We start from the raw sequence: 20,998 nt of genomic DNA, 5'->3' as shown, positions 1-20,998 counted from the left end.
TTCAAAGTTGCACCAACTTCTCTGTCCCTTTTTTTTGGTGTCTAGGCCAGACTTTCCCCAAGGACTCGGGAGATATGATTTGCTTAGAAGGAGGTGATCTCAAACCTTTTCTCCTATCTCCTGCTGGGCTTCAGGTTTCTACCAATAGCAAACAGATATCACAAAAATGACTTGAGCAAGAAGCTATTTAGGGAAAGGCACTGATAATATCATATCGAAGCTGAAACTAAGTTGATTGTTTAATAAGCAAGAAAAAAAAAGATAAAACAAGATCAAATAAATACTGTAGAGCTCAAGGTAACGTAGATAATGAATAAGGAATAAATCCTACATAAACTACCTTGTCAACAATATCTTTTCCACTAGCATTTACTTTCTGTACATGCTTTTTTAGCAGGCAATATTGATTAATGGTCAATTCTTACCGGGACAGCTGCCATCAGTGTTGGTTTCAATATGGATGTATCTCCTTTGCTTCCTTTTTTTATTTTTGAAGACTACAGAGAGAAAAAGTTATCTATATAAAGTGATCCTTATTTTAAAAATTCAATGAAACTCTTAAAAAACACATTACAAAATCATCATTTTAATTCACTTATATTCTAAATAGCACTTAAAAGGCAAGTTCCTTTAGAATGATCAACTGTCAGCCTTACAGGATACTGTCATACTGAATGAAAATTGTGTTAAAGATAATTATGATTTTTTTAGTATCTCAAATCACAGAATTTAATTTACCTGATCTGCTAAAGTCTGTGGTGAAGAGTAGCCAATGCAGCATCCATGAGAAAGACAAACAAGCTCGGCACTTAATTCTAACACATGGGCCAGAGGCAGATATCCGATGTAAACATCTTTCTCCCTAAAAGAAAAGGGAGATACAGGAAGCAACAGTCAGGTGCTGTTTCTGTGAAAACCAGAGCGAGCCTTACCCTCAGGGCTCAATCTGGGCTCTTTGTGTGTGCGTGCGCGTGCATGTTGTGTGTGTGTGTGTGTGAGAAGAGAGACAGACAGACAGACAGACAGACACTGAGGGTGTCAGGGAAAAGAACTATAGTACAGCTCAACCTAAAGCTGAGGAGGCAGACACTCTAAGGAAGTGGCTCCTGTTTCCAGGTCCTCCTGGAAGGCACTCACTAACTGTGAGTGCTGCAGAAGCAAAGCGCCAGGACAGAAGAAATACGGGCTTGGAGGGGGGGGGAAAGAAAATGAGGGTTCTTTTGAAGGACAGAAGAAATTCCCCCAAGGAGGAAATGGTCTTTAAAGCTAATGGGCTGTCAAACAGGAGAGTTCAAATAGGATCCACAACCGTCTGCCAGGAATCTCAGGGTGAGATTCTTGTTCTGAGAGTTAAATTATACCTTACGTAATAAAAGGTATATGTATACATATCCATATATTTCAAGAAGTGCTCCCATTCCCAGAAGGAATTAGTTGCTCTTAGCTTTTTTTCTGAAAGTTAGGCACACACAAGAAAAATTTCTCTCTCCATCCCCAAATTCAATTCCACAGTAACGTGTGTGTATAATTTCTGTGCATAAAGGCAACAAAAATATCCAACCACTGCACTAGATCAGTCATCACAATATTGATTCCATCTCTGAGAATGCTAGCTTTACCACCCCTAAAATTCGCTCCCGTCTGGTTTCCTCCATTGGTCTCTTTCCCATCCCAGTATATCCACTCTCCCCCAATACTACTGGAATGTGTCTTAAAAAGAAAAATCAGAGACTGAATACAGAAGCTCAATAAGCATTTATTGGATATATTATTTGTTCACTTGAATTATAATATTTAGGTATAAAAATGACTATGAAGGTAAACACCACCAACTGATTAAAATAATTTAAGACATTTAAGTCAGTTAAAGTTTGCACTTTTAAAGTAACAAGTAAATATTAACAATGATGTCTATCAACTATACTTTAAAACCCCCAACTCTAACTATTTTGTAATTTTAATGTCCTTTTCTTGAAGAAATACCTACTGTAAACAGACTCTGAAGGACTAATTTAACCGTATACTAATAAATGACACAAACATTAATGTAACAACAGACATAAATACTGGACTACCCCAAATTTATTTACTATGACATACCCCAGTTCTGGAATCCTTTCCGCCATCCCAGTTATACCAGCAATAAGGTTACTATGGGAGATCATGACCCCCTTTGGAAGTCCTGTGGATCCACTTGTGTACATGATTACTGCAATATCTGAGGGCACTGGTTTGCTATGAGGTTTGTTTTCTGTATTGGAGAAGAAAAAACACACATACTTCTGAGAAATTTAGCTGTATCACCAACTTTTTCATAATCATCTATTTGTCTAACTGAGTTAACAACTATTAATTGGGTTCGTACAAGCTCAACAAAACAGATCAAGTCCCTGCACATAAGAGACATATGCTATTGGGACAGACATAAACAAATCTATAATGTTAGAAGAGCTATGAAGAAAAATGAAACAGGGCAAGGTGAGAAGATGTCAGGAAAAGTGGCAGGAAATGAATGTGAAGTAGCCGCCAGCACCATATCATGCAGCCTCAGAGGCCATGCGAAGGACTTTGGATTTCACTCTGGGTGGAAAGCAATGTTACTTTGAACAGAGGCTTGTCATCACCTGTGACAAGGATCACTTTAGCTACTGTGTGGCTACCTAACTTAAGAAGGAAAGAAAGGAGGTATAGGGAGACAAAAGGCTATTCCAGCAACTCAACTAAGAAATAAGGGTGGTTAGACTAGGGTACCTAGACATTTGCTAAAAAATGTTCTCTGCTCCACAGCGGTGAAGTTAACATGGCGATACTCGGAATCCTGGATTAAAAGACAATGTCCCTCATTTGCACAAGCCTAAGAACAGCGGCCAACATCCTACAGAGGTGACACAGTAAGAAAGACTAAGAGAAGTAGGTCATGGATAGCACTGGTGATCTGCCTGAATTAATCCTGGAACTACCCTCAATGTGGTCTTCTTAAATAAATGAGGAAAACATTTTAAACATGTTCCCAAGTGAACGCTTTCTCTCCTACCTGTCAAGATATATTTCTTGACAATTGTTATTATTCAAGTTCTTGCTTCCTAATCCGCCATTCACTCCTTCATCCCATGGCACCATTCTCCTCTGCCACCAGCACTTAGAAGCTGCTCTCTCTGAAGCGACACTGGCTAAGAAGTCCAATGGTGCTTCTGCAATCCCTGCATCATCAGCCTCCTGCAGTGCACCTGGTCCTGCTGAAGACTCCTGCCTCACTGAGGGGCTCCTTTCACTCAGCTCCCACGAACCACACGCTGCGTGTCTTCTTCCTTCTTCTCTGACCAATTCTTGGTGGCCTTTGGAGGTACCATTCTCTGTGGGTGACCTCACCTACTCCCACAGCTTTAATTAAAATCTGTTTCTAGCTTCTAAATCTTTTAACTCCAAATTAAACTCCAGCATACTAGACTTGTATAGGACACTCCCCACTACAAAGCTACATTTGAATGTCCCACCAGCACGTAAATTCAACATGTCCAAAATTAACCTCAGCATAATCCCATTCCCAAGCTGAGTGAATGTTTACATCTAATTCATCACTATGTTTCCAACTACAAAGGAAGTACAGTCCCACCATCCTAACAGCTTTTGTGATATCCTTAAACATCAATATATTCTCTAACATTTTCTGACACTTATTTGAGAGTGGGAATTTCCAGTTACCATGCCTGGGTGTGCTAGTTGGAGGATAGAAAGATGTCCCCTCTGGAAACAACAGAGTTGGAGCAGAAAGTAAAAGGAGGGATGCAGGTTTAGACACTTTACATATCTGTTAATACTTACAGATAATTCACATAGGGCAAGTTTAATGGCATTATTTGTTTAAATTTGTTTAGACAAATAATGGCATCATTTGTTATTTAGTTTAAAGACTAACTTTAAACCAAAGAGAAAAAGGGAAACGGGAAAACTGTATAATGTAAAAAGTATTTTAAATTAACTTCAAATAAATACTACTTTTAGAACATTTTAATAAATTAATGTTCATGTTTTTCCTTAAGCTTTTTTTTTTTAAAGGGTAGATGACAGTATACCTAGAGTGACCTTTCTTCCCAAAGTGATGGCCTAGGAAACTAGTTTGTCACCTGATCTAACTTTAGAATCAAATATCTGGAGCACTTCTGGAGAACACGGTCACTGCAGAACATACATGAGGAACTGGGAAACTGCCACATACCCACGCTGGCCTTGGCTCCCAGAGCCTGCACTGCTGCCATGGTGTGCACGATGACGCCCTTGGGGAACTCAGACCAGGTCGGCGGCTTACCGTCCACAGTGATGATGTGCCGCAGGCATGGGACTAGAGAAACTATATCCTGGAAAAACACAAGCATTCGTTGTATTCTTCATTACTCTTCATTAAATAGCTTGGCAAATAGTCCAGGACACAAGAAAAGCAGCTTACCATATTCAGCAAATTGTTAATTTCTTGCCTCAAAAAAGCAAGGGTGGGGTGTACTGGTATGAATACCCCTTTTTTCAGATGGAGAACTACTGGTCTGAAATATAAGTTACTGTTTTATTACATTAGATTTACTGTGTGTACCCTTGTTCTTTGGTAAAATCTTAATAAAGTCAGTTCCTTACAAAAATGGGCATGTAAACACACACTGCCTGAACTACAGGGTAGCCAAACATTCCTCATGCTTTTAAGAGGCAAATAAAGATACAGGGGGAGAGGAAGGGGATTCTCTTATAAACTTGTATTAAAAAAAAAAAATCAGATATTATTGTTTTCACAGAGTTGTCTAGAGACGAAAGAAACCCTTCTCCTGTAGTTCTGTAAAGTCTTTTTCTTCCCTTTAAAAAATTCTGAAACTTGTAATGACTCAAATGCTTCAGAACCAAGTGAATTACTAGTTTAAAAATAACCCTTAAAAATTACAAATTTATTGAAAATAGACTAGAAAATAGATGAGCACAATAAAGTTGTAATCCCTTCACCTTTGACATGGACACACTGACAATTTGTAGCTCTCTGTGCTGCTTATACACAAATATATATGAAATCCACTTTTTCTTTTCTAAAGGAGAAGAATAAAGTATGATAGTCCCACAAAGTTTACAGAGATATTAAGGATTTTAAAGATCATAAAAGAACTAAGTATCAATAATGAGCTCATGACACTGAAAATTCTAAAGTATGGGACAGTTATTAGAAAACTAGTTCTCACCTTCAACTTTGTTTGTAAGAGTTCTTTACTAGTAATGATGTTGGTCACCTCTGTTTCATTTAATCCATGAACAATCGCTGGACCCCCTAGAGTAGCATACAACGTAACAACTACAGGGAAAAGAAGGGCAAGTCAAACATTTGGACATTTCATGGAAATACTAAAAGGAATTAAATAAAGCCTCTGACCGTGGATGGAGCATACTAAACTCTAAATTGTTAGAGCCACAGTTTGTGATCTAATCATGCTGTTTTTCTAAATTATTTTAATATATTAACTAACATTATGCCTACTCACCCTTCTGTAACTTCCCCCCAAAATTGCAATATTTTAAAATTTAAAAATTTTTTATTTTATTTTGTTTTACCTATAGATGCTATTCTGAGACTGTCATGTTGAAAGGAATTACATTTGACTTCTAAAATGTCACAGTCTTAGTTGTTAACTACTTGATACTAAAATATGAAAAATATACCAATAAGATAACACATTGAATGTCATATTTAAGATATTACTTGTTAAGAATATAGCATGAACAAGTGGTAATACTGCTTATGCTAAAGTAGAAAAATCTAAAGAAAAGACATTCTTAGAAATGTCGAAATTAAATAATGATGAGGAGGAAGAGAATTTTTATTTGCCTTCTCCCTAACTCAAAAAAGTTAGACTTAAAGTCACTTTAAGAGATAATTAAAGCTTCTTAAAAGAAACATACTGTAAACCCAAACCTGTGACAACAAAAAGGTATGCCAGCTTTAAAAAAAACAAAAAAAAACAGCGGAGGCATTTACAGCAAGAAATCTGATAAAAGTATCTTTTCTGTTTCATCTGAAGGATAAGCAATGTCCATATTTTGCATCATATTTGGCACCAAGACCTCTGAACTAAGCCTCCAAGACTATCTCACAGACTGAAGCATCACAACTTCCACAGGTTGTGTTATAGTTAAAACATAAAAATTATCATTTAACGGAGCAGCTAGGTTTGAGTATTGGAAGTGTTTTAGAGGCCAGCTGTTACTGACAGAAGTGGCATAACAAGATGACACTAACTTCAAAAGAAAATTCTGAGAGGGGGTAGCAGAGCAATGACCCACAGGTATAGATCTAGCTCCCCAGACCCAGAAAGTCCCCTCTGAACAGGTTCAAGTCCCCTTACTACATTGTGTAATTTGTTCCACAACTGGTTCCTTTTCCAAAATAGATCAATAATTCTAAGTGGTAACAAAGAGTTATCCACTGATTGGATACAAGGTAAAAATTAACATCAGAATTTTAATCTCTTGGGAGTAAATATTTATAATAAAAAGTGAGTATCATCTCTCCCACAACAACATTAGGTCCACGCTTTGAGAAGATAAGAAAGTCCACGTACGCTGAAAATTATACATGAAGCAGGCCTGTGCAGCGATCATCCATTCAGCCCTGGTTTCACAGAAGATGGCAATGTTGGTCTTTGGTTTCTGACCCAATATCTGTAAGCCATTTCCGAAATTTAAAGCTCTAACGAAGACATCTTCAAAGGACAGCCAATTATAGTTCCCAAGAATAACCTGATAAAACAGAAAGCATACAAATAGTTTTGAAATTAACCAAGATATTAATTTCTAGAAAGAAGCCAGGATGTGTTCCAAATTTTGACACACCAGAAAGTTGTGTTTGTATATAAACTATTTTGTTCTAACGAAAAGCTGGAAAGTGAGTTTCAAGTGAAGTCTATTTTGAAAATTAGCTATTTTGTGATATCTTCTATGACAACTCAGATCTTTTGCTAAATCTTTAACTGTAATTTGGGGGTGGGGGGGTTGTTTTTCTTTTAAAAAATTATTCAAGGTTTGACAGGATCTTAAATGTCAACTTTCTGGCCAAAGGCACATATATTAATAATTCATTTATAGACTTCATTTACTTAAACAATGTAGATGTTAGTTTATAATTTAGCCTAGTGTCAAGTACTACTGATACCAACATTTTACTTTCCCTCTACTTATGAATTCCTGGATTTCAGTATCAGACAGTATAACATGATTCACAAACAGAAACTGGCAGACCCAAGCTAACAGAAATGCTTATGGCCATTCAGTTGGAACTGCTGTAACTAACTCTGGATAAGCAAAGTAAACAAGTCTCTATTTATACGACCAGGTGGGGAGTTGTTATACTATTTTCCAGAGTCCCTCTATTGAATGCCCGCTGGCGTGGCAGGGCTTTCGACTTTTATTTGTGCAGGTGACATCAAGGCTCACATTAGTAACAACCCCCTCTTAACTACGTTTAGGAATTTTCTCCAACTTAGATCAGACCGTAAATCCCCAATTATATATAGATTAGACAGAAAGCTGTTCTTGCTGCAAAAATATATAGACAGTTCCCAAACATGGCTGCGTCACTAACATACGTCTCTCATGCCTTAAAACCATCTAACCATGTTCATTTTCAAAAGTGCTTATAACATTTAAGAGATTTCTAGAAACAGAGGTTGGATGAAGATACAAATGGAAAAAGTTAAATACTGCCCTCTAGTGCCCTATTCCAAACTGGACTTGAGAAGTAAATTTTCATTTTGTTGGATAAAGCAGCTGAAATTAAAATGCTCATTTAACTTTAGTGGGTCCCAAACCCTCACCCTGCTCTGCACCCCCATGAAATGCTCAGCTCATGGAGCTCCAATGGCTTCAAAAGGAGCTCTGTGGCGGTGAGAAGGCAGATGAGAATTTGGCCGAAACGTGTAGGAACTGGATTTACCATTATTAAGAATTTCACACTCCAAAGACAGGCATGAGCTACCTCCTAGATTCTAGAATCTAAATGAGTTTTGTAAATTTCAGAGAATATATGTGTTCTGAAAAAGCATTAGCTACATAACCCAAATATGTAAACCCAAATAAATGATGGTGCAAAGAAATCAAGTCATGAGTTTAATTCAAGTGTAACCAAAATCTGAATTTAATTCTTTAAACCACTGAATTTTCTAGGAGTGATCTTTCACATAAAGATTACATTTAAGGGACCCTACCTACTGCATAATTTTATCTGACTTGTGCTAGAAAAGGTTTCAAATCCTAACTTTGTCCCTATGGTTAGCCCAACCTGAGACTAAGCTCATGCATCTTTCCCCTGCCTATACTGTAGAGCACTGCTGGAAAACACCAACCGGGTGTTTTAAATCCAGGATCACAGATCTCACCGCGCAGCAATCCTATTATGCTTCCCTGCTACATTCATTTTCTCACCCTCTGAAATGGCTATCTGAAACCTTCTCTCTACTCAAATATCCTCTACCCTTTCCCTCCCTTCTCCACTTCCATGTGACGATACTATATCACACTCCACTGAGAAATCAGAAATTAAACAGAAACTCCCTTACCTTCCTACCACCAAGTTTAATAACCTACATACACCTGTACCCATATGCTTTGCAGTCCCTCACGGTATCACAGTGGCTGAAGTGTCCCTGACAAAAGCTCGACTCCCTAGGACTTTGCTTTGAAGAGCTTCCCAAGTTTCCATCTCTAGTCCTGACCACCCGTACTTGGATCTCCAACCTACTTTTTCACTTGATTGTGCAACTAAGATGTCTAACAGATATTCCCCCAATGCAACCACTTCCCTCCACCTGCACCCTGTCATGTAGTCCATTTCTCCCCTGAACTAATGTATGCTGACTGGCCAACTTCCATTCTTATTCCCCTTTAGCCCCTTCTCCCTACAGCAGTGAGTTTTGAAAAACATAAATCAGCTTACTCCTCTGCAAGTGTTTTCCCTTTCCAGTAGGAATGGAGTTGGAAAACCTTACCCTGGCCTACAAAGCCTTAAGGGTCCTAGACTTTGCCAGAGTCTCTGTGCTCATCTCAAAACCTCTGTCCTGACTCACTTCCTATAAATACAACTTTGTCTTTTCTGTCCTTCAAACAGGCAGCGCAGGACCCAAGACGAGGCAAAACAGGTGCTCAGGGCACGAAATTTAAGGAGGCACTCAGTCTCAGGGTCTGAATGCCATCATGAACTTTGCTCCCTAAGTGCCTCACCCAGCTGGGCTCATTCCTGTTTTAGAGCCACTGCACAATCCTGTCCCACTGCAAAGAAGGTTCGTTACCCAGATCTTCACAAAGCTGGCTCCTCCGTGTCCTTCAGGCCTCCACTTAGCCATAACTTACTCAGAGAGGCTATCACTGATCTCCAATCAGCTTTCTTTCTTCACAATAGTTATTAAATCTGTTACCTTATTTTTTATTGTCTCTCTTCCTCCCATACAAATACAAGATCCAGAAAAGAGTAATCTGTGTGTCTTGTTCATTATTGTCTCCTAGTGCCTAGGACGGTACTAGCATATAGTAGGCACTCAGCGATTATTCGCTAAATGTGTGGAACGGACTGGTGTAACGAAACAACTTCAATTCACTCTGGGCCTCGGAGTCTTCAACCTCTCCTCCAGCAGCCTCATTTGTTTAAAAGATGGCTTTTTTTTAAAGGTCCATATCCACCTGATCATTTAACTCCCTTGGCTTCTTTTGTTCTCATCACCATCCAATCACATACATCCTTTGCCACCACCTCTTAAATATTCTTACCTGTGACCCATGAGACATAGATACGTTTGACTGTCCTAAGAGTCAGGAAAACGCATGACTAGGGTGGCTATGTGAACGACTACCGTGGAGTCTGAGCCGTTTCCTCATCTGTAAACCTAGTTGGGGGCTAAACGATCCCTACAGTCACTTTCCTCTCTCACATTCAATTGCCTGGATTTTCATTCTGTGACAGGTGTGACATACACATATGTAAATATCAATGCTGTCACTCAGACTATCACTGCCTGGGACACAGGAACTTAATAATTTACCTTTGTTCAGGAACCTATGAAATTAGATACCTTGATTACGCTGATGAGGAAGGCCTCTTATCTCAAAAGAAAACTATAAAAATAAAATGGAGATAAGATACAGAACATTCTATAAAACAAAATCACACAATACTTAACCAGTCAGGGCCCTGAAGAATGAGATATTCTATAAAGGTTAAGTTTTCAGGTAGCTGAGTTTAACCTCTATCAACACTAGAACTTTCACTTTAACCATTCAGAACAGAGATATCTCAAAAGTATATACTTTCCTACTGTCGACAAAGTACATCTGGCTTCATTTAACCTTTCCCCCTGCAAATGAAGATCTTTACAAACAAATTATTGTGAGGGAGCCAGAGAGAGTGAAAATATTCAAGAGATCTGGACAGTTGGTAATAACCATGACGACGATGAGGGAAGCTAACCTTTACTAGTGTTTACTACGTGCTAGGTATGCTGTAAGTAACTCTCACAATAACTCTAAGACAATTACTATTATTATCCCTATTTTACAGATGAGAATACTGAGGCACAGACAGAATAAACATAACTTGCTCAAATCCCACAGCTATTAAGTGACAGATTAGGATATGAACCCAGGCAGATTCATTCCAGAATCTAAGTACTAAATCACAACGCTCCAACTGCACTATAGAAAGGAGTTGAGATGTCGCTGGGCAAGTGAGTAAGGTGGCCTGATTAACAGCTGTAAAATATCATTTCAACTGCTGTGTTTGAGTGGATTATAGTAGAGGCAAGAGTGGAAGCAGAAGACCTGATTTAAAAAAAAAAAAAAAAAAAAAAAAAAGGGAGGTGGGTGGAGGGAGCTGTAAGGGGGAAATAAAAAAAAATCAGACTCCTGGTTTTTGACTTGAGCCATCTGGTACACAGCGGTGCCTTTAACAAACAGGGGGATGACAGGGAGAGGAGCAAGTATGGAAAGGAAAACCAAGCGTTCTGGCTGGGGAGAGTATTAATATAATAACCAACCACAAATTCTGGCCAAGAGATGGGCCATTATTTTTTATATAAATTATGTAAATATCCTAATAAGTCAAAAAATAAATGTCATACACATATGCAAATAGGATAAAAACATGACTCAAGAAAGAAATAACACAAAAGTAGGCAATGAGGAAGAGGAAAAGAAAGCTAAGTCAACTCCTAAGAACAGAAATGAGTATTTCTAGTATCTTTTTCCATCAATTTAGAAGGAATGTCAGTCATAGTGAAACTTCTCTTTCTAAGCACTATGACTGCATAATTCCTTCTAGTTTCTTCTCTCTAAGGTGTGTAAAATATATAAGAAAAAAACCTAAGGTATCTCTGGAAGTTAGATCACTAAATGTTTGAGCTGGTCTTGTGTCTTCTGATTCACTGCAAAGTTATTTTTATTCTTTGCAACTTTGTTCTATTTCAGGTACATGTATTTTTAAAATGTTCTGGAAACTGATCATTTCATTGTCAATTCATTTCAGAAGACATCAACACAAGCACTTGCTGCTGGGAAGGCTGGAATCAGGAGCTACTGACACACGTTCCACACGCTTCACTCTGCCACAGTTTTATAAAACCATATGAGACTTAAAATGACAGCAGGATACAGCCCTGGAGAAGCTGGCCGAGCCTCGAGAACACATCCGCCTCTGTTCCTTCGCCATTTATTCTTCGGTTTGTGCCCCTCGGGAAACTTGTCTTGGTGAAGCTGATGGCCGCACTATCCTGGGCATAATTACAGCGGAACCATCACATCTTCACTTACCTTCCCCTGGAAGCTCAAAACAGACTTTTAGGATAAGACGGAAACAAAGCTTCAGAGTTCATTCATTTGAAATAAGGCTTTGAGTATCTTTGTTTCAACCATGCCAGATACACTCTAGGGTTAATCCCCAAAGCTCAGTCCCCCAAAACAGGGAGGAAACTTTTAGATATTGCTAATCACTAGCTTTATTTTCCAATAGAAGATTATCTTCAAATATGGCAACTATTAAATGAAGATACACTCCATCAAGATTACGTATGTGTTCCACTCTTAGTAAGCACTCTGAGCAGGGGCCACACTGCCTAAGCAGCTCCGCTTTTACATCTAAGGGCAGGTTGTGAAAGGTCCCCTTTTCACCATCCTTCCATAGCAGCAGCTGCTGCTGCAATACAATGGGTGTTAAGTAAGAAACCAAGGGCGGGGCAGCCTAGTTTAATACACAGTGGAGATACCCCCTATTCAGTCTACAGACCCTTGCTACAGTTGCAATGCAGACCAACAGAAACTGAAGTCTTAGCTAACCAGTGGTATAGCACACTTTCTCAAGTAAGGCTAACAGAAAATATTTGCTTTGTTTGTGATACACAAAACGTACTTTCCCAATGAGTCTAATTTCAAACAGGAAAAAATATGTGTTTTCTACATCAGAGTTTATATTAAAGACTTCTGAAAAAAGTTTGATGAATCACAAATGCGAAGTTAATGGCAAATGTCAATGGTAGGCACACCCTCTGACAGAGATGTAGTATAGACAGAAAAGGGTGCTAACTGAAAATGGTTTCTCTCACCTTGTAACTTTTCTACTAGAGTTCAAATATTTCTTTGTTGAATAAACAATGAATACAAAGGCACCATGGTCAAGACAGGGAGGAAAGAGCCACATACATACTCTCTCTCTCTCATACACACACACACACACACACCATGCACGGGGCATAAGAACTTTGTGTTGGGATTTCCCTGGTCGTGCAGTGGTTAAGACTCTGTGCTCCCAATGCAGGGGGCCCAGGTTTGATCCCTGGTCGGGGAACTAGATCCCACAGGCATGGTGCAACTAAGAGTTCACATGCCATAACTAAGAAGCCAGTGAGCCAGAACTACGGAGCCCATGTGCCACAACTCAGACCCAGCACAACCTAATTAATTAATTAAAAAAAAAAAAAAGAAGAAGAACAACTTTGCTTGTGTCCACTGCATTATCTGGCCACATTTCAGGAACAACTATGATAGCTCTAGGATTTTATTTTGTCCTAATTATACTGATACCTGAATTAAGAAAGAATTTCATATTCACCATGTTTTTCTCCTTTTTATATACTTGGGAACCAGTCTGCTGCTATGAGTACTGGATGACTGAAAGTGCTAGCTCCATAAAATGCAGGTAGTGTGTGTATCCTGCACACACTATCCTGCAGTGTGTGCAGGATACTAGAGAAAAAATAAGCTTCCTGCTAAAACAGGATTTCTGTTATATATGCTTACATTAAAAGTAAGAGAACCCAATCTTTGAATTCAAATAGCAGTAGGAATTGTCAAAGGACAAAAATGAATGTTTATTTTAGATACAAAAAGCACAGAAAAGAAGGCAGAGGAGTGGAAAACTTTAGCACTTAAGAAATGTAGTGTTTTCAGTACCTTTTATAACTACCAGATCTCACAAAGACAGAATCAAGGATGGTACACCATAAAAAGTAGCAACTAAATATGACAAAAATCAGACACCATTATGATAAAGTGTTTTGCAAATTATAATCTACAGGCTAGAGAAGAGTAATCAAACATGCTTAACTACATGACTTCAATTTCTCAAAATGTGCTATTAACTAACCCCAGCTAGATCTTAATTTAGCAAAAAAAAAAAAAAAAAATCATTTAAGTGAGGCAAAGCTAAGTCACCAAAAGAAATAGGGAAAATGCCTTAAAAGTAGTGACCATAGGATTTATCCAAATCACTCTGGCGACTGTAGGGGGCACTATTAATGCCAGAACAACAAGTGTGGTTCCAGGCACAACAAGATAAAACATCACTCCATTTGAAGGTTAGGAACACATACAGATTCCGTTGTCTAGAGTTAAAATAATGTTTTTTAATTTCTAGGCGTTACTGATACTAACTTGCGTGCCATCTCCTTTACGTTTAGAAGATGACGACTGGAATTTGTGTGGTAAGTGGCAAAATCAATGGACCATTAAGTTAAACAACATCATTCTCACTCCCCTCCCCACATTCTGCAGTAACAGGAGGAAATCTGAGCCTTTCATTCCATAGCTGTGCTTATCTGGACTCTCCTCCAAGATCTGAGAGTTTCCTTCATGATTAACAGAAAAAAGACAGCTGGAGTCAGGATGTAGTTGGAAAAAGAGGGTAAGGGAAAAACAACTTTGCCTACACAGGTATTAAACCTATAACCTAACCAAATTATCAACTAACTACACATCATCTTACTGCCTCTAAAAAAACTTTATCTTCCATTTTCACCTACCAGAGCTTCAAGAACCGTTTATAAGAAACTCACATACCCAAGTTCATAAACAGCATTTTCATGACATTTCTATACTTATTACCCTTCACAGGGCTGCACTACTCCATGATATAAGTCTTCAGATTCATTCATACACTTTTGCCCAGTGAATTCCCAAGAGGATAATAAAAGCTGGAGCATTTACACTAGATACCACAAACTGTTCCACACACACACTTGTAGAACGTACACACACACACACACATACACTCTCTCTCTCACTCCCTTTCTCTATCTATTAATCCTCTCAACAGCTCTGAGCTGGGATTAGTTTAAGGAGTATGGAGCTAGACAGCCTGGGTTCTGGCCCCAGCCTCACCACCTGCTAGCTGTAATGCCCCTGGGTAAGTTCCCTAACCTATCTGTGCCTCAGCGCCGTCATCTGTAAAGGAGGGTATCCCGATCACACTAACCCGTAGGGCTACTGTAAGTCTTAAATAAGTTGATATGTGTGAAGCTCTTAAAACAGCCTGGCTCATAAGAAATGCTAATAAATGTCAGCAATGATCATTACCTCCATGTTAAAGAAACTGAGGCAAATTTGTTATGTAGCTTTTCGGAAGTCACACACAGCTAGTAAGTGGCAAAGCCGAGATTCGAACCCATAGTCTGTATCTGGAGTCCAGGCTCTTAACCACTGTTACACTGCCTCTAAGGAGGTCTTATCCTCTGTTTCAAATCAATAATGGCAAGTTCTATATCTGTGAAAAGAAATTCTTAGAAAACCAAAGCACTTGCCACAAACCAAAGTACCAAATCATTAAGTATCCAATGGAACCTACATTGTAATCAGAAAAAGCAGGTCACACCCCAAAACCCAGAGCAATCTCGAGCTCACAGGTGCTTCTGGAACTACCAGGGAATATAGTTTCAAACCCCAAACTGCCCTAGACATTCTATTCCAAGTCCTGGTAGCCATTCAGGCTCAGAAGTGCCCCACACCAGTGAGTGATCTCAATGTCTTTGTGAAAATTCGCGACAAATCCATGCCGGGTGTGCAGAAGGAGGAAAAAGCGCAGTCTAGGCCCTTCTACCCCATTTCTCCTGCCACATGAGCAAATTCCAATAGAAGCAGGCCATGCTTGTCCCCTGCCACCATTTCTAAGCGTACATTTTATTCAGAGGGAATTCAAAGGCAATAAAAAACCACATTACCTTTTTAAAAATTTTTCCGTTTGGTTGCACTTCATCTTCCTCATTTAAAATTTCACGTGTTCCCAAGAGTCTTCTGTCCTTGAATTCGTTTTTTGCGTGCATAAAAACTTTATCTAGTGTATCACATCCAGGGTATAATACTGAGGCCAAACCATCCAAGCTGTTAACAGATCTGTATGCAGACTCGGGTTTTGAATTTACAGGCTTTGCTTTAATTTGGTTTGATTTTTCTTGTCTTGACTCAGACAAAAAATAATATGGAATGTATGTTAAAATAGTATAAAGTGATATTATAAAATGTATGAAATATAAAAGAATGGGGTTGATGGTATGTTTTAGCTTCATAGTAGATGGCTTTGAAGATACGTGGTTATTCATAGTGCTCAAAAAGTAGAATTAACAGATTTCCGTAAGAATCTAGAAGGAAAAGAAAGAAAGTTATTAGTCAAAAATCATTCTTTAATAACTTTAAAGAAAAAGTCTTCATATCAGATAGGCACACGATTTTTTTTCCAATAAGCAGCAGCTAGTATACTGGCCGCCAGCAATGTCCTGTCCACTCCTGATATTTATAGGATACACATTTATGCCATATCTATTAACAATGGGATTTCTACAGAAAAGTTTCCACATCATTCTGTAAACAGGTGGCTTTTCCAACCTAACCCCAAGTAACCAAAAATACTTCCCAGTGGCGAAGAGAAAGCAAGCCAGAAGACCTACAAGAGAATGGAGACCAAAAATGCACCCATTTCCTGTTCTTCAGTGTCTCATTACATTAGAGACGGCAAACACTTAGCACATATGCCACATTCTCCTCTCTCCCGACCCCTGCAGCCACTGCTGAATCATCACTGCTTTCTGTCCCAGGGAGCCCCCTTCTCCCACTCTAGGCAGCAACAAGCAATTGGAGTTGGCAAACAATATGAAATTCACTTCCCACAATGATTCTAGATATTTTTCAATTTAGGCAGGTTAAATTGTGAAGCAAGAAGACAACAGACTTTGGACATTTTATATGTTGCATTTATCAGATTTATTGAGAATCTCCTATGTGTCAGACAGTGTTCTAAGTACAGAGACTATAACAGTGAAGGAAACAAGCTAAGTCTCTCCTCCCATGGAACCTATACATTCCTTGGGAGCGGTAGACAAGTATCACCAGATGGTGAGAAACCCTAAGAGGGAAAAATGAACCCAGTAAGGGAAATACTAGGTGACCAGGCAAGGTTAAAGAGGCGCTCTAGTATGTGGGTGGTCCACGAGAGCCTCCCTGGCCAGTGATATTTGAGCTGAGACTTAAAGGAAGAGGGAGAGTGGGGAAGAAGAACACGAGGCAGAGGACACAGGCTTTGTTCGGTAGGTAGGTGATAATATCATTTTTGAAGAAACAAAACTGAAGCTAACTACTAACTGATTACTCCACCCAGCTCTAAATCCAGGATTATGATTTCTAGCATTCTTCATCTCCATGTTGTAGAAATTCTATTCTAGGAAAGTGTGGCCGAGAGATCTGAGGAATCCCTTCTTTCACCCAGTCTCCACTCAGGGCAGAAGATCTATGGCAGACGCAGCAGGCCACGACTACTGGGCACCGTGATTCATAAGGTGGATGCACGGAGAGAAGCCCCAGCGACCGCTGGCTACAGCCAAGCCCAGGACCCCACTCACAGAGCAGAGCACAAGCTGCTGCCCCGGCCCCTGGCTCTGGAGCAATGGCACAGAGGTTCTCCCCAGGCCAGAGAAGCAGGCTGTAAGAACACAGAACCACTCAGCAATCCCTAAGAGGACTGACCTTAGTTGGAACAGAGAACAGAGAAGTTCAAGCCTAATGGCACTATGGAAAACAATGGAGACTTCAGTGGTGAGCAACTAAGATGAGGCTGGTAGCTCCACAACAGAAACAAGCAAAAGAACAGATCCAGAGAAGTTCAATGGAATCATGGAAAGAGACAGCTAGGAAGAGCCCTCCTAGAGTCAGTGCAGCTCAAAGACTGACCTCAAACATAACCCCTACAAAAACCATCTAATTTAACTGGATCACACTGTGGGGCAACTTATAGCCCAGGGCACTGTGCAAAACAATAAAGCAATCGACTAGCTATCAGTGGAGAATATTTGCTGGGTGTGGTGCCAACAGAGAGGCAGATCAGGGAGAGAGACCGTTAAAGGGAGCCCTACAAGAACCGTGCTGTCACCCCCTGAAGAAGGTACTTCAAAGTAACTGTGCGTGTTCCCAAGGCTGTGCCCTTGAAGGAGCCCCATCAGAGGATGCACACTGCAGAAAAAGTAAACTTCACCAAAACCGGTCAGCCAAGTCAGCAAACAAGCAAACAAACAACACAACAAGAAAGTGCGGAAAAGGGGAAGGCGGAACCAGTATTCAGAACTGCTACAAAAATATCTAAAATGTCCAGTCTACAGCAAAAAATTATGAGGCATGCAAACAAACAGGAAAGTATGACCCACACACACGGAGAAAAGCAGGCAACAGAAATCCTCCTTGAGAGGACCCAAACGTCAGACTTAGCAGACAACGCATCAAAGCAGATATTATAAGTATGTTCATAGAACTAAAGGAAACCATTCTTAAAAAATTAAAAGTCAAACTCTGCAACTTTACAAGAAAAGGGACACCTCGGAATTTGCTCATGCACAGCTGGTGAGAAGCCAGGACTCCTAGCTGATCCCTGGGCTCTGTTCACCATTCCAAGCTCTTTTCTTCAACAACGTATTGTGTAGTACCCTGCAGAATGAGTCCAGAGAATCTAGATTTCTGCCAGAAAGGGCATGGGGAGCCACTGAAGGTTTCTGTACAGAAAAGTGGCACAACGAAAACAACGGCCCTAATACTTTCAGGACATCAGAACTGCAAAGAATAGAGGTGTACCTTAATAACCCAGGAGAATGATGTTATCTCACTAAGTACTCCGAAATTTAATTCTGCATGTTTATATTTTGAATTTAAAAATAACTGTGATTTAAAAAACTATCTCTATCCACAGATGATATGACGGCAGTATAGAAAATCCAAAGGAATCCGCTGAAAAACTAATGGAACAAAGAGTTCAGCAAAGGTTGCAGGATATAAGATGAATATACAAAAATAAATTGTATTTCTATGCACTAGCAATGAATAATGGGAAAATGAAGAAAACAACTATATTTACAACAATTTCAAAAATACTGAGGATTAGATATAACAAGAAGTGCAAACTTTGTACTATGAAAACCACAAAACATTGTTTAAAGATATTAAAGACCTAAATAGAAAACATCCTGTTTATGGATTTTAAAACTTAATATTGTTAAAATAGCAACATTCCCCAAACTGATGTACAGATTCAACACGATGTTTATCAAAATCTCTGCTGACTTTTATAGAGAATTTTGTAAACTGATCCTAAAATTCACACGGAAATTCAAAGTAGCCAGAACAGCCAAAACTTTTGAAAAGGAACAAACTTGAAGTGCTCACACATCTCAATTTCAAAGCTTAATACAAAGCAACATTAATCAAGACAGTGTGGTACTAGAAAAAGTACATATATATAGATTAACAGAATAAAATTGAGAGTCCAGAAATAAACTTTTCTATTATGGACAACTGATTTTCAACAGGATGGCAAAAAAACTCAATAGGGAAAGAACAGTCTTTTCAACAAATGGTGCTGGAACATCTGGACATCTACCCATAAAACAACGAAGATGAACCCCTTTCTTATACCATACAAAAAATTAACTTAAAATGGATCACAGGCCTAAATATAAGAATTATAACTATGAAACTTTAATAAGTACTAATTATTGAGTATAAAGTGTTTCAAGAAGAGCACAGTAAAAGGTAGAGGCTAGTTCTGGCTTTTTCTGAGACATCCTCTCGAACCAAACAGCAATTTATTATGATCTTAAAAGTCTGGGGATAGGGAGGGCAGAAGAATGGAGATTTTGAATAGATGATACCACATAGCTTGAACAAGCACCAAAATCAGCAGGTGTTCAGGAAATAATCAGCCACCCAGTAGAGCAGGGTAGGGATGAGGAGATGAGAGATGAGGGCAGGGTATTAAAGGCCCCAAATTTTAAAGGTCAAATTGTTGTGGCCTTTGATGCTGAGGAAGAAACTTAGTTTGCATTCCAATGTACATAAACACACAGCATTAGAAAATAACTTTATGCAGAGGATAACCTGAAGGCAGCAGAAACTGGAGGGAAGGAAATTACATAAGAGATAACAAGTAATCATTTACTCCTAGGTCACAAGGCTATGGTGGGTGTGACAAGGAGCTGAGCAGCTAGGATTCCTGGCTCCTAACTGCCCAGAGGCAGGATTGGGTGGCAAGAGTAGCAGCTGTTCCTCCAGCCTTTCCAACAACTGAAATCTTTCTGCTTAACATAGTGAGGGTGGTACTGCACCTGAATCGTGAACAGAATAAAGCTGCAAATTAGAGCAGAGGCAGTGAAAGGAGGGAAAACAGCTGGGGTGCCTTCAACTGAGACAGAAACACACACAGTGAAGAGGTTGGTCAGTGGCTGGATGACTGGTGGAAAGGAGATGAATACAAGTCTTGAAAATAATGGGTTTAAGATGTCTGTGAGTCATCCAAATACACAAACTGTGAAAGTTAAGAGGGGTCAGAGCTGCCCCAAAAGAACACACAGGAAACCTCCAAGATAAGTTCAAGGACAGAAAACTTTGGAGGGAAACTAATGCCAAGACTGAGAGGAGGAAAATCCCATGGAAAAGGCCAATGAAGTAGGAGAACTTGGAAAGGCAGTGTCATGAAAGTCAAGGGAGGGGAGAGTCAATGGTGTCAAGAGTAGCCTAGAGGTACCAGTCACATGCAATTAAGACACTTAACTTTTCTAAAATGTTTTAGATAAACTAGGTAAAGTAACAAAACTTTGGTCAATTGCATCTTATTTGCTCAATGGCTATGAAAATGTAGACCAGTGTCAACTGAAAAAAAACGCACATCCAAAAAGTCGAGTGTTACGTTTTATTCCACAGACATACTGAGCGCTTAAGCCCAGGTGACAGGCTCTCAGATAGCTCTGAAAGACTGTTCCAAAGAGGTAAGGAAGGAGCCAGGACATACAGGAGTTCTGCAAAAACAAACCAGGTAGTTGAATATCAAAAGATTTCTGCTAATTAAAGAAAAAAAACAAACATCAAGTTAATGAATTTAGTGCTTTTCTATGTATAGGAAGATGCAAGAGTCTGGGCTCACTGAAATCATTCCTTTGATATGCACCTTAACTGTGTAGGGCCAGTATTCTGTTTTTCTCTATCCTGAATGGGCTCATGGCTTGACGGCCACAACATCCTTTGTTTACTGATGCGGCAGGCAACATTCTTCATCCACACTAGGAAACTAGTCACAGCTACTTTATTATGTTGCCACAGCTTAGGATATGAGTATCACCTTTCAGAAAGTAAACTTGAACCATTAAATCTATTAACCTTTTCCTTCACAGCTTCTAGGTTTCCAATTTAGTTTAAG

At 39.3% G+C, this 20,998-nt stretch overlaps 1 protein-coding gene across 2 annotated transcripts in view; it reads right to left on the bottom strand.

Annotated features, from left to right (window-relative positions):
- ACSL3 (acyl-CoA synthetase long chain family member 3) overlaps positions 1 to 20,998 on the bottom strand; it is an 87,348-nt gene that overhangs the window by 14,550 nt on the left and 51,800 nt on the right. For both annotated transcript variants that reach the window (XM_061187923.1, XM_061187915.1), the window contains 7 exons: positions 15,495 to 15,911; positions 6,588 to 6,765; positions 5,214 to 5,323; positions 4,217 to 4,355; positions 2,101 to 2,251; positions 739 to 862; positions 426 to 497 (listed from right to left, as the gene is read on the bottom strand). In XM_061187923.1, coding sequence (XP_061043906.1) covers positions 426 to 497; positions 739 to 862; positions 2,101 to 2,251; positions 4,217 to 4,355; positions 5,214 to 5,323; positions 6,588 to 6,765; positions 15,495 to 15,872 — 1,152 coding nt within the window. In that variant the 5' untranslated portion in view covers positions 15,873 to 15,911. The remainder of the gene's footprint in view (positions 1 to 425; positions 498 to 738; positions 863 to 2,100; positions 2,252 to 4,216; positions 4,356 to 5,213; positions 5,324 to 6,587; positions 6,766 to 15,494; positions 15,912 to 20,998) is intronic.

This window comes from Eubalaena glacialis, chromosome 1 (genome assembly GCF_028564815.1).
Source record: "Eubalaena glacialis isolate mEubGla1 chromosome 1, mEubGla1.1.hap2.+ XY, whole genome shotgun sequence".
Classification (NCBI taxonomy): domain Eukaryota; kingdom Metazoa; phylum Chordata; class Mammalia; order Artiodactyla; family Balaenidae; genus Eubalaena; species Eubalaena glacialis.
This window is presented reverse-complemented; position numbering and strand designations above follow the sequence as displayed.